Source organism: Ictalurus furcatus, chromosome 1 (assembly GCF_023375685.1).
Source record: "Ictalurus furcatus strain D&B chromosome 1, Billie_1.0, whole genome shotgun sequence".
Classification (NCBI taxonomy): Eukaryota; Metazoa; Chordata; class Actinopteri; order Siluriformes; family Ictaluridae; genus Ictalurus; species Ictalurus furcatus.
The window spans coordinates 14,605,521-14,623,081 of record NC_071255.1 but is presented as its reverse complement, the minus strand read 5'-3'; the positions used below and the strand labels follow the sequence as shown (position 1 = coordinate 14,623,081).

The 17,561-nt window shown below is 39.4% G+C and overlaps 1 protein-coding gene across 5 annotated transcripts in view; it reads left to right on the top strand.

Moving 5' to 3' along the window:
* The window catches only part of tax1bp1b (Tax1 (human T-cell leukemia virus type I) binding protein 1b), a 31,824-nt gene that overhangs the window by 13,043 nt on the left and 1,220 nt on the right, over positions 1–17,561 (top strand). Inside the window, exons 6-17 of one of the 5 annotated variants that reach the window (XM_053627796.1) lie at positions 4,466–4,614; positions 5,426–5,516; positions 6,149–6,334; positions 7,038–7,289; positions 7,413–7,568; positions 9,327–9,396; positions 9,544–9,662; positions 9,879–10,004; positions 14,318–14,404; positions 15,140–15,317; positions 15,462–15,613; positions 17,183–17,265. In XM_053627796.1, the coding sequence (XP_053483771.1) occupies positions 4,466–4,614; positions 5,426–5,516; positions 6,149–6,334; positions 7,038–7,289; positions 7,413–7,568; positions 9,327–9,396; positions 9,544–9,662; positions 9,879–10,004; positions 14,318–14,404; positions 15,140–15,317; positions 15,462–15,613; positions 17,183–17,265 (1,649 nt within the window). Of the gene's footprint in view, positions 1–4,465; positions 4,615–5,425; positions 5,517–6,148; positions 6,335–7,037; positions 7,290–7,409; positions 7,569–9,326; positions 9,397–9,543; positions 9,663–9,878; positions 10,005–14,317; positions 14,405–15,136; positions 15,318–15,461; positions 15,614–17,182; positions 17,266–17,561 lie in introns of all 5 variants that reach the window. The other 4 variants (XM_053627786.1, XM_053627778.1, XM_053627771.1 and 1 more) reach the window with 4 other exon arrangements.

Sequence of the window (17,561 nt, the reverse complement as noted above, 5' to 3'; positions counted from 1 at the left end):
TCCGTTATGAAACTGAGGAAAAGCAATTAATTTTATTGTGAAGCTATGTTATTGCAAAGGATAAAATTGTACTTGTTTGTTTAGGGTATGCTATAACAAAGACATGTAACTTTTCTGTTTATAAACCTTTGTAAATCACTCTTAGTAAGAAGTACGTAACTGTAAAACAGCAATTATAAAAAAAAGAAAACGCTAAAGATACAGGAAGGGTTCAACCTGAAAATATTTAGCTAGCTAATGTTCATGGGCATATAGCAATCCACATAACTCAACAGCTAATCACTCCTAATCACCCTCATACTGTGTGTGTGTGTATATGTATATGTATATATATATATATATATATATATATATATATATATATATATATATATATATATATATATATATAGATATCTATATATATATATATATAGATATAGATATAGATAATATATTTTATAAAGGGATGTCATGATACCAAAAATCTAGTAGTCGGTACCGATACCACCAAAAGTACTCGATACCAAAGTCGATACCACGGTGTGGTATAAAAATTAAATTAAAAACTCTCCTGGAGGACATCGTCCTCTGATGGAGAGAGATTTTAGTTATCAAACACTGTCTGACAGTGAGTGGAGGCTACAGTGGAGGTGCGGCATTCCTAAACGCGCACACAGACACGCGTGCGCGCACACACACACACACACACACCCACCCCCCCATACTCTGAATGCAAGCATTAGTTTAAATTCACTGATATGGTGGCAAGCCAAAAAGATTTATTAAAAGCATGAACATTTGAATAATTATTAGTGACATTAGGCTACATTTAGCTGACAGGACGCGGGCTGAATGGCGTTGCATGGTGGCCCATTAGGAGGTAGTTTATAACACTGCAATGTGTTCGCGTCATTAACAAATAACTGGCTATTGCAAACATTACATGGAGCATAACGTTAGCTGGTTTCACGGCCACAATGCCAGCTGCCTCAAACAAACATAATATAGGACCGTCTTTCAGGTGCTTCGCCAAATTCCAGGTGTTTCCTCGCTTTGAGAGGGACTTTTGAAATGAACGATAGCATCGGTTGCACACCGACTTCAGAGCATCAATTATATGTTTATCATCCGCCTCAAATGCGAAGTATTTCCATGTTCCATACCACCTTTCCTCGAAACGAGTCGCGGCGAGCTAAACTTCTATAGTTTGTCCTGTGTGCTTGTAGTAGTTGTTGTTCTTCAACACTTGTGGACTGACTAAAACACTTGCGCGTATTTGCTGCCCCCATCAGGTCCGGAAGAATTGCAACCCCGGTACCTCCATTAGAATCGGTTACAACAGTGCTCCAGGAAAAACAAGTACCGTCACGTTTTAAGAATGTTGGTACTGACTTGGAACCGAGGTATCGGTTCTTGTGACATCCCTAAAAAATAAATAAATAATAAAAAAGTGTGTGTGTGTGTGTGTGTGTGTGTATGTATGTATGTATGTATGTATGTATGTATGTATGTATGTGTGTGTGTGTGTGTATATATATATATATACATATATATAGTGAGTGTAAGTAATCCCGGTAACACCAATACTTTATCACACTCCTTTACCATTAAACTACAGTCATGTGAAAAAATAAGTACACCCCATGGAAATTGTTGACGTTTTTGACATATTTGGATAAGAAAACCAGTTGATCATCTTTGAAACAGTGCCTATTAATAAAGTTGATATACTTGAACAAAACCACAGGGAAAATTAGCTTTTTCAACCATTTATTCAAAAGAAATAGCAATAGATGTGATATTCTTCTGCAGAAAAAAGTAAGTACACTCTTGGCCTCAGAAGCTACTATTGCCCCCTTTAGCAGAAATAAGTTCCTGTAGGCGTTTTGCATAATTGTCCACCAGGGTTTGAGGGTTTTCTTTCATGTACTGCCCGTTTTGATAGGGAGATGAATGTAGGGGTGTACTTACTTTTTTCAGTGTGAAGGATCTGTTTTTCTGTTAATTTAAATTGTGAAAATTACTACAAAATGTTAATTTTATGTGTCATTTGATAGAGTGAATGAACTTTATTACTAAGCGCTGTTTTATAGAGGATCAAATATTTGCTTGTCCAAATATGTAAAAAAAAAAAAAAAAAACAAACAGCAATTTCCATGTGGTGTACTTATTTTTTTTTCCACATGACTATAAGTAAAATTAGATTATTATCTAGACAGGAAAAGCAGGTATGTGCCTGAATTAAACTTCCAGTAAAATGTTTAACTGTTATACCTATCTAATTTAGTCAGTGTCAGAATGTTTTTCTCCAAGATTGTGGTGTTTGTTTCGAAGTGGCAGTATTACATTATTTGCACAGTCTCTTTCATTGAGCTCATCTTTTCCACAGTTTCAGGGTGTGACGCTCGTTTTCTTTTTCCGTACTTCCCGCTGGAGCCACTGTGCAAGTCAAATTAGCATGCTCAATTTGATTCGTCTGTAGGTAAAGATACAACGTCAGCTTAGTGGCGGCCTGTTTTAAATACAGAGTCCAAAGTATCAAATGTTATAGAATCCAACTGTTCACCATGTTGAAAAGGCATTGAACTTGTTCAACTCTTGTTAGTATTTTACTCAAATAAGTTAATATAATTTACGTTTGTGAATTTTTATTTGGTGTAAATCCATTTCAGTTCATCATCACTCACTGTTGTAAGGATTTGCATTATTTACGTGTTCCCAGAATGAAAAGCACGTTAATAAATGATGTCAGTGCTTTTCAGGCAGTGGTGGCTGAACGGTTGAGTCTCTGGGTTACTGATCAGAAGGTTCAACCTCCAAGCTGCCGCTGTTGGGTCCCTGATCACGATCCTTACCCCTCTCTGCTCCAGGGGCATCCGAATCATAGTGCTGTGCTCTGATGCCAGCTTCCCAACAAGTTGGAATATGCGAAGAAAGGAATTTCCCTGCAAAGTACACTCACCAGTCACTTTAACAGGAACACTAGTACACCTGTTCATTTATGCAGTTATCCAATCAGCCAATCATGTGACATCAGCACAGTGCATAAAATCATGCACATACAGGTCAAGAGCTTCAGTTAATGTTCACATCAAACATCAGAATGGGGGGTGGGGGGGATGTGATTTCTGTGATTTTAACTGTGATATGGTTGTTGGTACCAGATGGGATGGTTTGAGTGTTTCAGAAGCTGCTGATTTCCTGGGATTTTCACACTCAACAGTCACTAAAGTTACGCAGACTGGCGTGAAAAAAACTAAAAATCACCCTGTGAGCAGAGGGTCTTTAGGCTGAAACACATTGTTGATGAGAGAGATCAGAGGAGAATGAACAGACTGGTCTGAGCTGACAGGAAGTCTATACTAACTCAAATGAGCACTCTTTATAATCATGGTGAGCAAAAAAAAAGCATCTCAGAATGTACAACACATCAAACCTTGAAGTGGATGAGCTACAACAGCAGAAGACCACATCAGGTTCCACTCCTGTCAGCCAAGGACAAGAATCTGAGCCGATCATGGGCACAAACTCACCCAAACCTGGACAGTTGAAGACTGCATTTTCCTTCTCTGACCTCTCTTATCAACAAGGCGTTTCCACCCACAGACCAGTCACTCACGCGAAGATTTTTTGTTTTTCACACCATTCTGAGTAAACTCTAGAGATGGTTGTGTGTGAAAATCCCAGGAGATCAGCAGTTCCTGAAATACTCAAACCAGTCTATCTGGCACCAACAACCATGCCAAAAGTCACTGGAATCACACTTTTTCCCCATACTGATGTTTGATGTGAACATTAACTGAAGCTCTTGACTTGTATCTGCATTACACTGCTGCCACACGATTGTCTGCTTAGGTAAGATCAGATGTACAGGTGTTCCTAATAATGCAATCAGTGAGTATTTATGTGATAAATCATCATCGATCAGATCATTGCAGCTATCATTCGGTGACTGAGTGGAGTTTTTAGAAATATATTTGTATGAGCACAGAGGGAAAACTGAGTTAAGATGAGTTTGCCCACCCATTTGTGGCTGTTAATTTTATGACTGCACTTTTATATGTTGTTTTATGTGCTGCTACAATAATTCTGAAAAAGATTTTGCTCCTAAAAGGATACAGTAGAAGGGAATTCTGGAGGAATGATTTTTGTTATGATTTAGCTGATGGGTGTTTTCCTGGGTGTTTGATAGGTCTCTACAGTCATATAATACACTTTTTTTTTTTTTTTTTTTTTTTTTTTTTTTTTTTTAAATATCAAAAAATAAGTAAGATTTTACAGTGTAACAGTTTTAAAAGTTCAAATAGCAGGATAAAGTGTCAGGATAAAGTGGAGAGTTTTAAAACTGATTTAATGTGAGTGTCAGAAATCAATGATGCATTTGCTGGATTGTGCAGCAATATTTTTGTTATGCTTTTTTTTTCCTGTTGGCGTGTCTACATTAAGTTTTACGAATACTGAGAAGTGTATGTGTATATCTTAGGAGCTACAGCTGTCCTCTCAGAGCTTACAGGAGGAGAGAGAGGAAGTGAAGAAGAGGATGGAGGAGAACACAGCACGGCTGCTGCAGCTGGAAGACGATCTTATTGGGGTCACCCAGAAAGGCTTGCAGAAGGAGACCGAGTTGGACTGGTGTGTGTTTTTGTATCAAAATACAGATTTACTATTCCAGTCCTACAGTCTATGTGTTAATTTTTATGCAAGTTTCTTATACACTGCAGCCTGTTACTCTTGCCACTGCTATTCTCAAACTGGTAAAATCCACTTCAGATATTTCAGGTTGCACCACAAGTCAAATTACAGCCACATTTGTCGCGCATATCCTAGGCCTCATTATATTGTGAGGTGGTTTAAATGAAACACAACCTACAGTTTTTAGTTTAGTAGTTGTTTATAGAAGAATGAAATGTGATCTCTGCCTTTCCCATTCAGGATGCAAATTATGACTTAACTGCCATCTTTAGTGACCAGATTTTTTTGTGTGTGTCAGTCTGTATTGGCTTTTAGTGATTTAGAATGTTAACCTCCTCAGATTAGACAGAAATTAGTCGCATCCACCAATTGCAGTGCTGCATTGTACAATGATGAATAAATGAGTAATTTATAAGATGTGGCATATTATGCATATATGTAATAGGTGTTAGGGAATGCTGTGACTGTGCTAGGAACCTGCAGGGATGGGATGGCGACAGTGTTTAGGCACACTGGGATGTTCGGGGGTCACATATGTACCATGGTGCTGCACATCACTGGCATTGTGTGTCCTTGTTAAATCATCCTGTTACTTTATACTGTGATACGCTGACGTGTAATATTTTACAACTAGTTTGAAATTGTCAAACCCTAATACGTACTCCAGATTAGCAAAGAAATTCTGTACCTTAATTACTTGAGTAAGAATTCTGAGTGAGGATTATTGATTACTTAATGTCCTATCTGACAGCCTGAGAGATCGAGTGAAGAAGCTCACTCTTGAGAAAGAAGCACTGGAGTCTCAGCTGAAGAATGAGAAGGATGAGAAAGAGCTCTATAAGGTAACACGTCCAACACCACCAAAATAATCACTGTAGAATACTATATTATTTAACATGTTTAAATGGACAAGAAAATAGTAAGAAATGGCTTCTATCTTACCCATCTTTGAACGTCCGGATCTATCAGTACGTGTGATGAGGCAATTTGCTGTGATGCTCGGGTGTCTGAAGAGAAAGCGCATTGGTGGCCCATTCTAGCCAGATCCAGTAAATCTAAAAGCTGATATTCTTACAGCAGACCTTAATTAGGTTTGTGCTCCCCCTCAGTTTACCTGCTCTCTGGGAACAGGCTTGGCTCTGTTCACACAGGAAGCTTTACATGTCTCTGCTGCTTTTTTGTGGTGGGCACAGGAACTAGGCGTGACATGGAGCTGTAGCTACGGAAACACAGCTAGGCCCACACCTCATTGCTGTTGCCCCTGGCTGTGTGGGTTAGCCCAGTGCTGCCGGTGCTTTCTTATTGCTCTTATAATTAGAGTTAGGCAACGCATTTCCGTGCAGAGCAGAAATGCAGCCTGGTGATAATTATGGACCGTTTGTGCTCAAGTGCCACAGTCTCAGAGTCTTAGACAAATGAGGTCACTGAGTTCTCACTCTTTCTGTGTGTGTGTGTATGTTTGTGTGTGACCCAGATTCATCTGAAGAACCGAGAGCTAGAGAACACTAAGTTAAGTGCTGAGCTGCAGATGCTAAGATCAGTGGACGTGAATAAGGAGAATACCATCGCACAGCTGAAGGAGGAGTTGGCACGAGCCAAAGCCTGTCTTGCAGAGAAAGACAAGCAGCATCGTCAGCTACTGGCTAACAGTTCCCCCTCGGTAATATAAATCTACACACCCCTGTCTCTTCCGTTTGGGCAGATTTTGGAAACTGACAACTGACAATCCATTCTAAGAAATCATTGTGCCTTGTTTTGAATTTGGTGGTGACATGAACGCAGCTCAGGGTCAGGGGGAGGCGAGAGATAGTGGGAGCAGAGAAAGCAAAAGTGGGAAAGGGCAGAGTGGAGGCAACATAAACTAATGAGAAAGAAGAACTGCACTGAGCTAGTAAAACATTTTCCTTACTTATTAATGCATGATCCTATGAGTTTTCTTGCTAGCCACTAACTAGCCACTAAACTGACATGCTTTGCTGCATTAGTAGTCAGCTTCAGTCTAGTAACATTTGGTCCCCTGACCCCCATGGGAGTTCATGCAGAGAACGAGAAAGTCAAATAATTATCACTGTCTAGGGTGTGCTTATTTTTGAGCAAATCACCAGAAGAGGATGGTGAAGACAGTAGACAGTTGACACAGGAGATAAACAAACTGAAACATAAATTCGCAGCCTATGTAAAGAGACTTTCATGCCAAATGTGAATGCATGCATCCCAGTGAAATGGTTTGAAATGCAAAACTTAAGCTTTACTGGTAAATTTAGTTAGGTGATGCCCCAGGTAAGTAAAGTCGAATATTTTTAAAATTTTGTGTATTTGCATGCAAGTGACGTGTGTGTGTGTGTGTGTGTGTGTGTTCTCAGGGAGAGAGCAAGGCACTGCGGGAGCAGCTGAGGCAAAAAGAGGAGCAGTTGCAGGCCACTCAGCAGCAGGCTACCATGCTGTCTGCAGAGCTGCGGGACTCATCCAGCGCACGGGATCGCAGCATGGCTGAGCTCTACCGAGTCAAGCTGGAGGCTGACGCGCTCAGACAGGGCCAAGCTGAGGCACGGGCTGATTGCAGCCTTCTAGAAAAACAAGTGGAGGAAATGAAGAACTCAGCCATGCAGGAGGCAGTAAGTTGTAATGCACTGTGACACTTCCAGAATTCCTATTCTACATTTGAGCAACCAGCTTTGTGTGCCAAGTTTGAACTTGCAGTCTTGTGGTGTAAAAGTGATGTGACTGTTTCTTAGCAGCGTAAGGAGTCTGAGGATTTGGCTGTGGCTGAGCTGCAGAGGGAAGTGGAAGACCTAAAGCTCAGGTTGCAGATGGCTGCAGAACATTATAAAGAGAAATACAAGGAGTGCCAGAGACTGCAGAAACAGGTGGTCAAACTCTCTGAGCAGCAAGGGGTGAGTAAACACACCTATGTATAATCTAATGCCCAGTTCAACGCTATGCCAGCGTTGCCAGTTTAACAATTTGCTGACTTTTTTGACCACTTTGTCTCAAAAAGAGATTAGTGACAAATCTAGTAACTTTTTGAACAGATGTTAGTAAGTGTCCTGCACTCGGTACAGCTTTCCACCTCACATTACTGCTGCTGGTTATATGAGGTGAGCGAGTAGGTTCGGTCAACTCAGGCCTGATTGAGTTACGCTTGTGTGTGCTTACGTTCCCAACAACCAATCACAGAGAAACATCATATTTCGCACATGCACACTTCTTCTTGGTTAAATTTACAAGTAAGAAAAGCATTTTATCTGAATTTTTTGACCATGAATTAGCTACTTTCCCTTGAAAAGAGTAGGCAACACTGCCCGGGATCTACCGGTTCCCACCCAAAACAAGCACAGTTGATCTAGTTAACATGTGCGAATGTTTGAATATTACAGCTGGTTGTGTCAAGTTGGTGTTGTATCTTAATTTATCAGGGCTGGCCAGAGGAAGGGTGGGTACTGCTGATCTTTCGTGACACAGAAAGCACTCTGTGCCTTTTGTATTATTTATTATTCAAGTACATATTAAAGTGCACCTATTATGGTTTTTAAATATTACCTTTCATGCAGTGTGTTAGAGCTGTTTGTGAATGTAAAAAGTCTGCAAAGTTTAAAAAATCAAAGCGCACGACAAACGGAGGTATTGACTCCCAAAAGAAGGAAGCGATTCTGAACAGCTGAAACGAGTCGTTAGTAATTCCAGACTTTACTTCCTGTACTAACCTACGTAGGTTTGTAACAAAAAGCCCCGCCTCTGTTCTTCATCAACTGCTCGCGTACAGACGGAGCTTAAAGTCGTTATGGTAGTGGGCGTTTCTTTTTTGAAACATGCTGACAGTGGTAGACCAATCACAACAGACTGTGACATCTGACCAATCAGAGCAGAGTATGCTCTCTGAAAGGAGGAGTTTAGAATGAATCATTTAGAACGGATCATTGAACGAGTCGTTTTTAACACGGGGGGGGGGATGTAATACTGCACTTTAAATTATGAGCACATGAAAGTGTTTTTTGACTTTGGATGCATGTAAATGTATGAGACCTTTAAAAGAAAATTAGGCACGTTTCAAAAACCATAATAGGTGCGCTTTAATGAACCCATGAATGTGCTATTCGAAATCAGTAACACTAATCTGTGTAGGGCAATAAATTGTTTAAGCTGTATTTTTAAGCCCAAGAAACTTGGACCACCTTTACCCTTGTTAAAAAAAAAAGGGGAAAAAAAAGAGGAAATTTGTCACAGATAGATTGAGTTGGATTTCATTGACTGATTTCTGATTTTTATTGCCTGATACTGAGCAATTTATTTAACAGTAACCTCACTGATTAGAACATACCTTTGTTCTTCACTAATATTACCCAAGTTAGCTATGTAGCTGGCTTAATGTGCCAGGTTTGGATAATATGCAAATCTGCCAATAATTTGCATAGCAGATGTGACGGGCTTCACTGCATCAAAATCTAATACTAAAAATGTTTTAATGGAAACTTAGTTCTTGACCAAAACTCCAGTCTATAAATCAGTCAGCTGTTCAGTATTAAAAAATAAAGTTTTTGAGCTCAGTGATACTTTAAGAACAAGAATATTTTTCACACTGAGATAAGCAACACATCAGTTCATGCTTACTATAGGTACAATGCTCAGTGGCAGGACTTTGTTGCTCTTTTTAGGCAAAAAGAAGTCCTGGTTTAGATGTAGCAACTGGCCCCTTGTCTGGCAGCCCTGAGGCCTCTGTGCCAGGTAAGTCCTCGTGTATCCGAGCTTAATAGTATCCAATTTGTGTATTAACTTTTTAGACATCTGAATTCAAAAGACAGATCCTTGTAGTTAAAAACAGTTTTCTTTGCTGAGCATAAAGGTATCAATAAGCTTTTATCTCTGTGACAGGGAGCCCTGGCTCATCAGACAACGTGCTGGATGCTATTATTCAGGGCAAGCTGAAGGGTGTCAGTAAGGATGTGTTTGATAAGAGTGACAAATACAAGAAGTGCAAACAGATGTTGTGTGTAAGTCAGTTTGCATCTTTAGTATTAATAATCATTTCCTTTTATTGTTTAATCCTCATGCCAGACGTGATGTGCGTCTAGTGCATCAACATGTGCATCTAGTTACAGCCATGCACCCTGCTTTTAACTGAGCGGTTATGGTCGTTTTCTGGCACATGCTACACTTACAATCATGCTAGTACCAAAGACATGTTGTACATGTGACATGTACTGTAGGAAGAGAAGGGGCGCAATTGCACGCTGATGGATGAGCTGGCTAAGCTTGAGCTAAAGTGGAAAGAGCAGGTGAAGATCAACGAGAGCCTGAAGCTGCAGCTGGCCGCTGAGGAGGACCGCTACAAGGTCAGCGCCCCCTACGGTTCCAATGTGTAACCTGTCCATGTGTGTAGTGAAATCAGTTTTTCCTCCTGTGGAGGCATTCCCTGTCTTCTCTTAGACAGAACCACGTTTAATGGGCAGTTCATAGAAATATACACTGATCAGTCTATACTGTTTAAATACTGTGATTACACTGTAGGAAATAATTGTTCACGTTTTCAAAGTGAATTACACAGTCAAGTCCATAAGTATTTGGACAGTGATGCAGTTTTTGTATTTTTGCTTCTGTACACCAACCACAATAGATTTGAAATGAAGCAGTCAAGATGTGATTGAAGTGTAGACTTTCAGCTTTAAATCGAGGGGTTTAACAAAAACATCATATTAACTGTTTAGGAATTACTGCCTTTTTTATTTTTATTATTATTATTTTTTTTATAACAGTCCCTCCATTTTCACAGGCTCAAAAGTAATTGGACAATTGATTAAGCAGTTTCATGGCCAGGTGTGGCCTTTTTAGTCATTATTTCATGACAAATTAAGGAAATAAAAGGAGTTGATTTCAAGTGTTAAATTTGCATTTAGCTGTTCATGGAACTTTGTGCAAGTCGAAAGAGGTATTGGTGCAGGTGGAAGAGGCCGTCATTAAGCTAAAATAAAACCACAGACCTATCAGAGAGATAGCAGAAAATTTAGGAGTGGCCAAATCAACAGTTTGGTAATTTCCTAAAAAGAAGGAATGTACTGGAGTGTTCAGTAACACCAAAAGACCTGGAAGACCACAAAAGTAAACTGAAGTGGATGATCGCAGAATTCTTTCCTTGCTGAAGAAAAGCCCCTTCACAACATCTAGCTAAGTCAAGAACACTCTCAAGGCTGTAGGCATATCTTTTGTCAAAGTCTATAATCAAATAGTGCCTCCATAATGTAAATTCAGAGGGCTTACATCAAGATGCAAACCACTGGTGTAACACCCAAGGACAGAAAGGTCAGATTAGACTTAGCTAGAAAACATATATAAAAGCCTGCCCAGTTCTGGAACAAGATTCTTTTGACAGATGAAACCAAAACTAACTTGTAACAGAATGATGGGAGCAGAAGAGTATTGAGAAGGAAGGGAAGGGCTCAGGATCCAAAGCATACCACATCGTCTGTCAAACATGTGGAGGAAGTGTTATGGCATGGGCATGTAGGGCTGCCAAAGGAACTGGGCCACTGGTGTTTATTGATGATGTGACTGCCGATAGAAGTAGCAGGATTAATTCTGAAATGTATGGAGCTATATGTTCTGCTCAGATTTAGTTAAATGCTGCAAAACTGATAGGACAGCACTTCACAGTACAGATGGATAATGACTCAAAACACACTGCAAAAGCAACCCAAGAGCTTCTTAAGGCAAAGAAAGGGAATGTTCTGAAATTGGCTGAATCAGTCACCTGACCTCAACCCAATTGAGCATGCTGTTCACTTACTGAAGACAAAACTGAAGGTATAAAGACCCACAAACAAGCACTAAAAACGCGGACTGCAGTAAAGGACTGACAAAGCATCTCAACGGAGGAAACTCGGCATTTGGTGATGTCTAGACTTCAGGCAGTCATTGACTACCAAGGATTTGCATCTAAGTATTAAAAAATCCTTATGTTTATAATTGTTACTTTGTCCAATTACTTTTGAGCCTGTGAAAATGAAATGGAGGGACTATTTTAAAAAATGGCAGTAATTCCTAAACATTAAACATAGTTCCAGTGCCACTGGATGTTTTCTTCTACTTTCACATGGTCTAAAGTCTAGCTAAATTCCTAGCATATTTACAGCAGAAGGAACAGGAGTTAATCAACACCCAGTGTCTCACCTCTCACTGTGTGGCACACAGATTTAAAATATCTTGTTTTAGAGCTATTCTGTAAACATAACCATGATTTAAAGAAAAGTATATCTATGCATGAAAAGGTGGTTGGAAATAACAACTTTTGGACTTTCTCTTTTTTTATTAGTTATAATTAGTTTATTATTTTTATTAATTAAAAAGGTTTTATTTTATTTATATATATATTTTTAATTAATTGTTGTTTGGCCAACAATGCAAACAAAAATGCTACTAAAAAGTAAGTTAACTTACCCAGAGCTGTAAAAACACAGTTGGACCCAAAGGAAAGCCTCTGTTATAAATATAGACCTGTTGGCACACCTCTGTAATTTACATGAAACACGCTAAATATTAAAGATGGTTTGAGACGAGGGCCACATCTAACGATTATTTTCATAATCGATTAGTTGGCCGGTAATTTTTTTCGGTTAATCGATTAATCTGATTGGGGGGGGGCTTTCAGTACCACGTTTTTCGTTTATTTAAAATAAAATCCACAAACTGAGTGTTACAAATATAAACTTCAGACTAAAACTTTACACAACTGTTAGTCCAATTATATAACACAGAAAAGAACCCAATACACACACACACACACACACACACACACACACACACACACACACACCAGAATATATATTATTCATTTAGGAGTGTAGTTTAATTCTGTGCTTTTTTTTTGCATCCATAAAAAATAATGCATAAATACTTATATAAAATATGAACTAATATAAAAGTTTATATTTTATAATAGTATTTATGCATTACTTTTTATAAAAGGTAACGTTGACATAAACAGTAAACTGAAGAAAGTCATTGTCTGTGACTCTGGGTATCTGCTAAAGCAAGCGGCGTCATATTATGTGCGTATGACATCATGTGCCGTCAACTAGGACACGGCTTATACTTCCAGTTAGTAAAAAAAAGCGCCAGTGTTCTATTTGAGAACATATTACCTTTCTAAAATTCTTACACTACATGCTAGAGTACACATTGCATAGTGTAAGTATATAGTACTTCATTTGGGACACAACTTTAGTACTTACTCTTCGATGTGTTTTCAGGACAGAAGTAACTTAGTGAGTAAACGCACCCCGTGCCACGCACAGACCGACTAATCGATGAGATTCATTCACAACTATTTTCACAATCAATTATTACCGATTTTATCGATTAGTTGTTGCAGCTCTATATGAACCCACGCTTACTTTTCTGATGCCAGTACTGATACAGAAACTTTATGTATCAGTTGATATTGATACTTATCTGAGATTCTCTTCTATTAAAAACTACTAAGCTTTAAAATTATTGTTTTAACTGAAGCTCTAAACTATCTCTAGTATCCAGTCCACCATTTTTTGCTGGCATCAGACCAATACTGATCAAGGGTATTGGACTGCTGCCAACTGTAGTCAGTATATAAATATATATTTTGTCATGCACATTCTAATTTTTAATAAATGTGATAGTGGAACTTAATAATTCACAGTCAGAGTAATTGCTTCAACATGGCATTGCTAGTGAGGGTAGTAAATATGAAATACTTTTTTAATATTGAATTCATGTATTTTTATATTAATATTATTTTATTCCTGCTATGCACTGGAGTTTTGGAGTCTTTTATTTGAATGACAGTATCACAAACCCAAGAATTTAGATTTTTTTGTGGTGGACATTAATGTAAACTATAGTGAAACAAACCATAACACAAATGTAGTTTAAAAAACCTTTATAGTAAACAATCAATAGGTGCTGTCCCACAAACCATAAATTGTTCTGGTTCATTGGAACCCAGCCGGATTTGCTGTAGTCTCACAATTCACTAAATGACTTTCTTGTGCTGTACACTTATGTATGAAAAAGTGTAACTTATTCATGCCACCCATTGGGAAACCTGACTGTAGATCATAACTGCTGCTCTGAGCTGCTTTGTAAATAAAGTGCTGAGACAGTTTGAGCCCTGATCACTTGCCTCTGCACTGCTTCTCTTCTGTCTGTGCGGAGCTGCTTTGACTCAAGGTTTTTCCATCGAGTGGTATCATTTGTTAGCACAACTGCATAGACAGGGCAGGTTTATAAGAGCACAGAGTGGAGACAGCATTTTACTGCTGTATACACGAGACATGGAGACAAGAGAAGGACAGACAGAGATATTTGATGCAAGACAGCCTAATGTAACAGCTGGCTCACTGTGCCTTCATTTAAACACCACGAGTAACATGGCTGAAGGATAGTAGAATGACTCTTGTACAGCAGTGATGGAAGTGAGTTATTCACCGCAAGTAGTGATTTAAATTAATGTTAAAGATTAATCTTATCCCATTCTTACCCATTCGCATAAATGCTAAAAGAACACTCAGCTTGAAGAATTCTCCCCCCCCCCGGATATTTAAACCCCTAGTCTTCACGGTTATTAACACCATATGCTATTAACTAATATTGCACTACTGTCCTCCTCATCTCATAGAGCCAGTTAGCAGCCAAGGGTCGGGAACTGAAGGAGCTGAAGGACAGCCTTGCTGCTTTATCCAACGAGAAGGAGAAACTGGAAGGGGTGCGGGTTTTCGTTTTTCTTCTTTAAAACTTGTGCCAATCTAAAAATGCCCGCAGAGTGCTTGTTTTTTTTTCCCCTCCCAGGATCTGGTTTGGGTTTAACGTATCTCTCTAATTGGGGCAGCAGAGCCAGCAAGGCCTCATTTTCCATTCAATTACTCTGGACCACAGAAAGGGATGCACAGCAGCCTTGAAAAAAAAAAAAAATCCAAAAAACAGAAAGCACTGCTGAGAGAGGTAGCTAGAGCACAGAGCCTGATGCTTCAACTAGCAAAATGACCCAATTTGAGGCTGAGACTGTAAATTAAATTGGCGCCTGCAGAAAACTTCAGTAAAAAGCAACGTTCTGCATCCCTTTGAACAGGCAGAGGAGTTTTTAATTAAGGGGCTAATTAAACTGTTTGTGCGAGAGGGTGGCTAGTGCGTCCACAACTCTGCAGCTAAAATACTGCGGCAGATGATGTATTGTCTAGAGCTAAAGATGGAGAGAAAGGAAAACTGATGGAAATCTGAATGACCGTCAATAAATTGTTTGCTGCTTTAAGCTTTTTATTTTATTTTTATGTTGCCTCTGTTTGGCAGCAGAGCTGCATTTAGTAACAGTAAAATTTAAATGTAGCTTCCATCTAGGGCGTTTAAATCATTCATTGCCACCACATTGCCATTTAGAGTTACCTAGTATTACTTTTGTTTCCATTCACTGGCTAAACTTTAATAAATTTGTCTTTGATAGCAGGAGCTGCAGAGAAGTGCTAGCCGCGAGGAAGACGAGGAGGATGATGGCAGTTTGGATGTGCCTCCAGTTTTTCTACAGTACCCCTTGCCATATCAGCCAGATGTCCCCTCTCCTTTACTGGTGGCCCAGCGTCCTACAGAGCTGATGTTTGGAAACCCATACTCCTCTGAAAGCAGGGGTCAGTGTTCTGTCCACATGCCACACAAAGTGCACCAACAACTGAAATAAAAAATTAAAAAAAACTAAACATATCCAGATTTAAATAGCTTTGGTGTCACCTTCAGATAAGGAAGGGTAGTCTTTTGTGTATGTTTTGGTTTAGACAGTGCAGATGGGGAGTTCTCAGATGATCAGATGCCTAGGCTTCCTCCTGTTGGACCTCCATCTTGGGACAGTAACGTGGTGTGCAGCCAGCCTGCCCGCAACCTGAGCCGCCCTGATGGTTTGGAGGAACCTGAGGAGCAGCCGAACATTGTGAGTGGATAATGCTTCCACGTACACACCAGCAAGGACTTTCTATCACTCAGACCCACTCTCATGGGGGACAACCAGTGAAGTCTTCCATTGAGATTTAATTTAATTTCATTGTTAAAAAAATGTAGGCCGTTTTTCATCAAGTTAATAATTCCTCAATTTTGTAAAATGATCTGGTCTGATGATTTATTTATTTATTTATTTTGTGGTAAGAGCTTCCATGGTTTCTTGGTAATCACAGACATTTTCTTATCTGTAGAGGGTCTGTCTATTAGCTACTTTCATGTAGGTTTGCTAAGATTTCAGTTAAGTCAGGTGCACAAAAAAAGAAAATAAATATTCAAAAGGGAAGGACCATTTAACCCAAGGAAGTGTATTGCAAAGTTCTTAAAGCAATACCCGAGTATCACATTAGAATGCATTATAGTTTGATTATGTGATGTAACTGTTTATATTTCAAGGATTGTGTGAATAATTCTTTGGGGGTCCTTTTTAAATGACTTGTCCTGGGCCTAAGCAATATGCACAGCAGGCCTGATTGCACTGCACCGTACATCACAGTATGGCAGCAATTCTGTGAGCCAACATTTTCTCATTATTTCCATTGTCAAGTGACCTGTGCTTAATTCCACTTCAGACTCAGTCACAAGTATGCCAAAGTCCAGTATCTCTGAGGCATATTTTAGAGCACTGTGATGCTTTCAACTCCTCAAGAACACTTTTTAATTTGATTCATATGAAAAGATTTTTATTAAGTGTGACCAGTTTTAGTTTCTGAATTTATATAGCAGATAATTCTTCATATTTTACTACACTTTAACCTGTTTCCCACCATGAAAATAGACATGGTAGCTGGCATGGAGTTAAATTACAAGCACACAAAACAAAACCCTGTGTTTTGGTTACCCTTCTTGCCAGGGAACTAAGAGTACTGAACACTCTTGTTTCAGTACTCGTCAGACACGTGCCATATGAAGCAGTCCTAGCTAGAGTTATTTTTCTACCAGACAGCATGGCACAGTGTTTTTCCAGTAGTAGTGTTAGACCACATCCCCATCATGGAGAACCTTATGCAAACCCTCATGAGTATGTGTTTGGAGAATCAAAAACAAGGGAGATCTTGAGTTCAGTATATGAAATGAGAAGGTCTACCAAGGAATTTCCCAGCATTTCCTGGTTGACCAAATAGACAGTGCTGCAAAATATTATACAAGTTCCTTCTACCTTCACAGACAGTAATGTAATAAGAAACAGACACACACCCCTGACCAGGGTATGTAAAGTTTTGGATTTAGAATAGTATCTGTATCATGCCACGTTATCTGGTGGAAAAGCTTTTTATGGTTTGTATTGTGCCCTCTCTGCTATGTTGAGTGGGGATTAGCTGAGCTTGCCAGATCTGAACTTAAAGAGGCTCATTAAGGACGCTGCAGCTTGCCTCCAAACACTGCAGCTAATTGAGTAATTCAGCTCAGAGAGGAATTGTGGCACATACTAGATGTTAATGCTAATGCTGACAAAGGTAGTAACAGTAATAAGTGCTCTCTGACCTGTGTGCTCACTCTACAGCAAACCAACAACCAGGCCACGGTCAGCGAGCCAGCCACCCACTTCCTCAACGACGGACAAATGCCGTTCTGCTTTGATACCAGGTAAAATGCACAAAAACACTGAGAAAGTACCACACAGAAAGTGCTGTCATGTGTCATGTTGTTGAGCTCTGCAGGAGTTGTGTTTGTGGCTGAATTAGCTGTATGGGCCACCCACATCGCCCAACACACAGATGCTGTTTTACTGCCTCACTCCGTTGGTTCTCCCGCATCATCAAAACAGCTTATTATGCACAAACGTCTTTTATTCGCCTTGCCTTCTTTTGTTCTTCTCTTGTTTTCTCCATCCCTCTTCTCGCTCGTTTGTATTTACCATTTTCTCATGCACCAACTTTCTC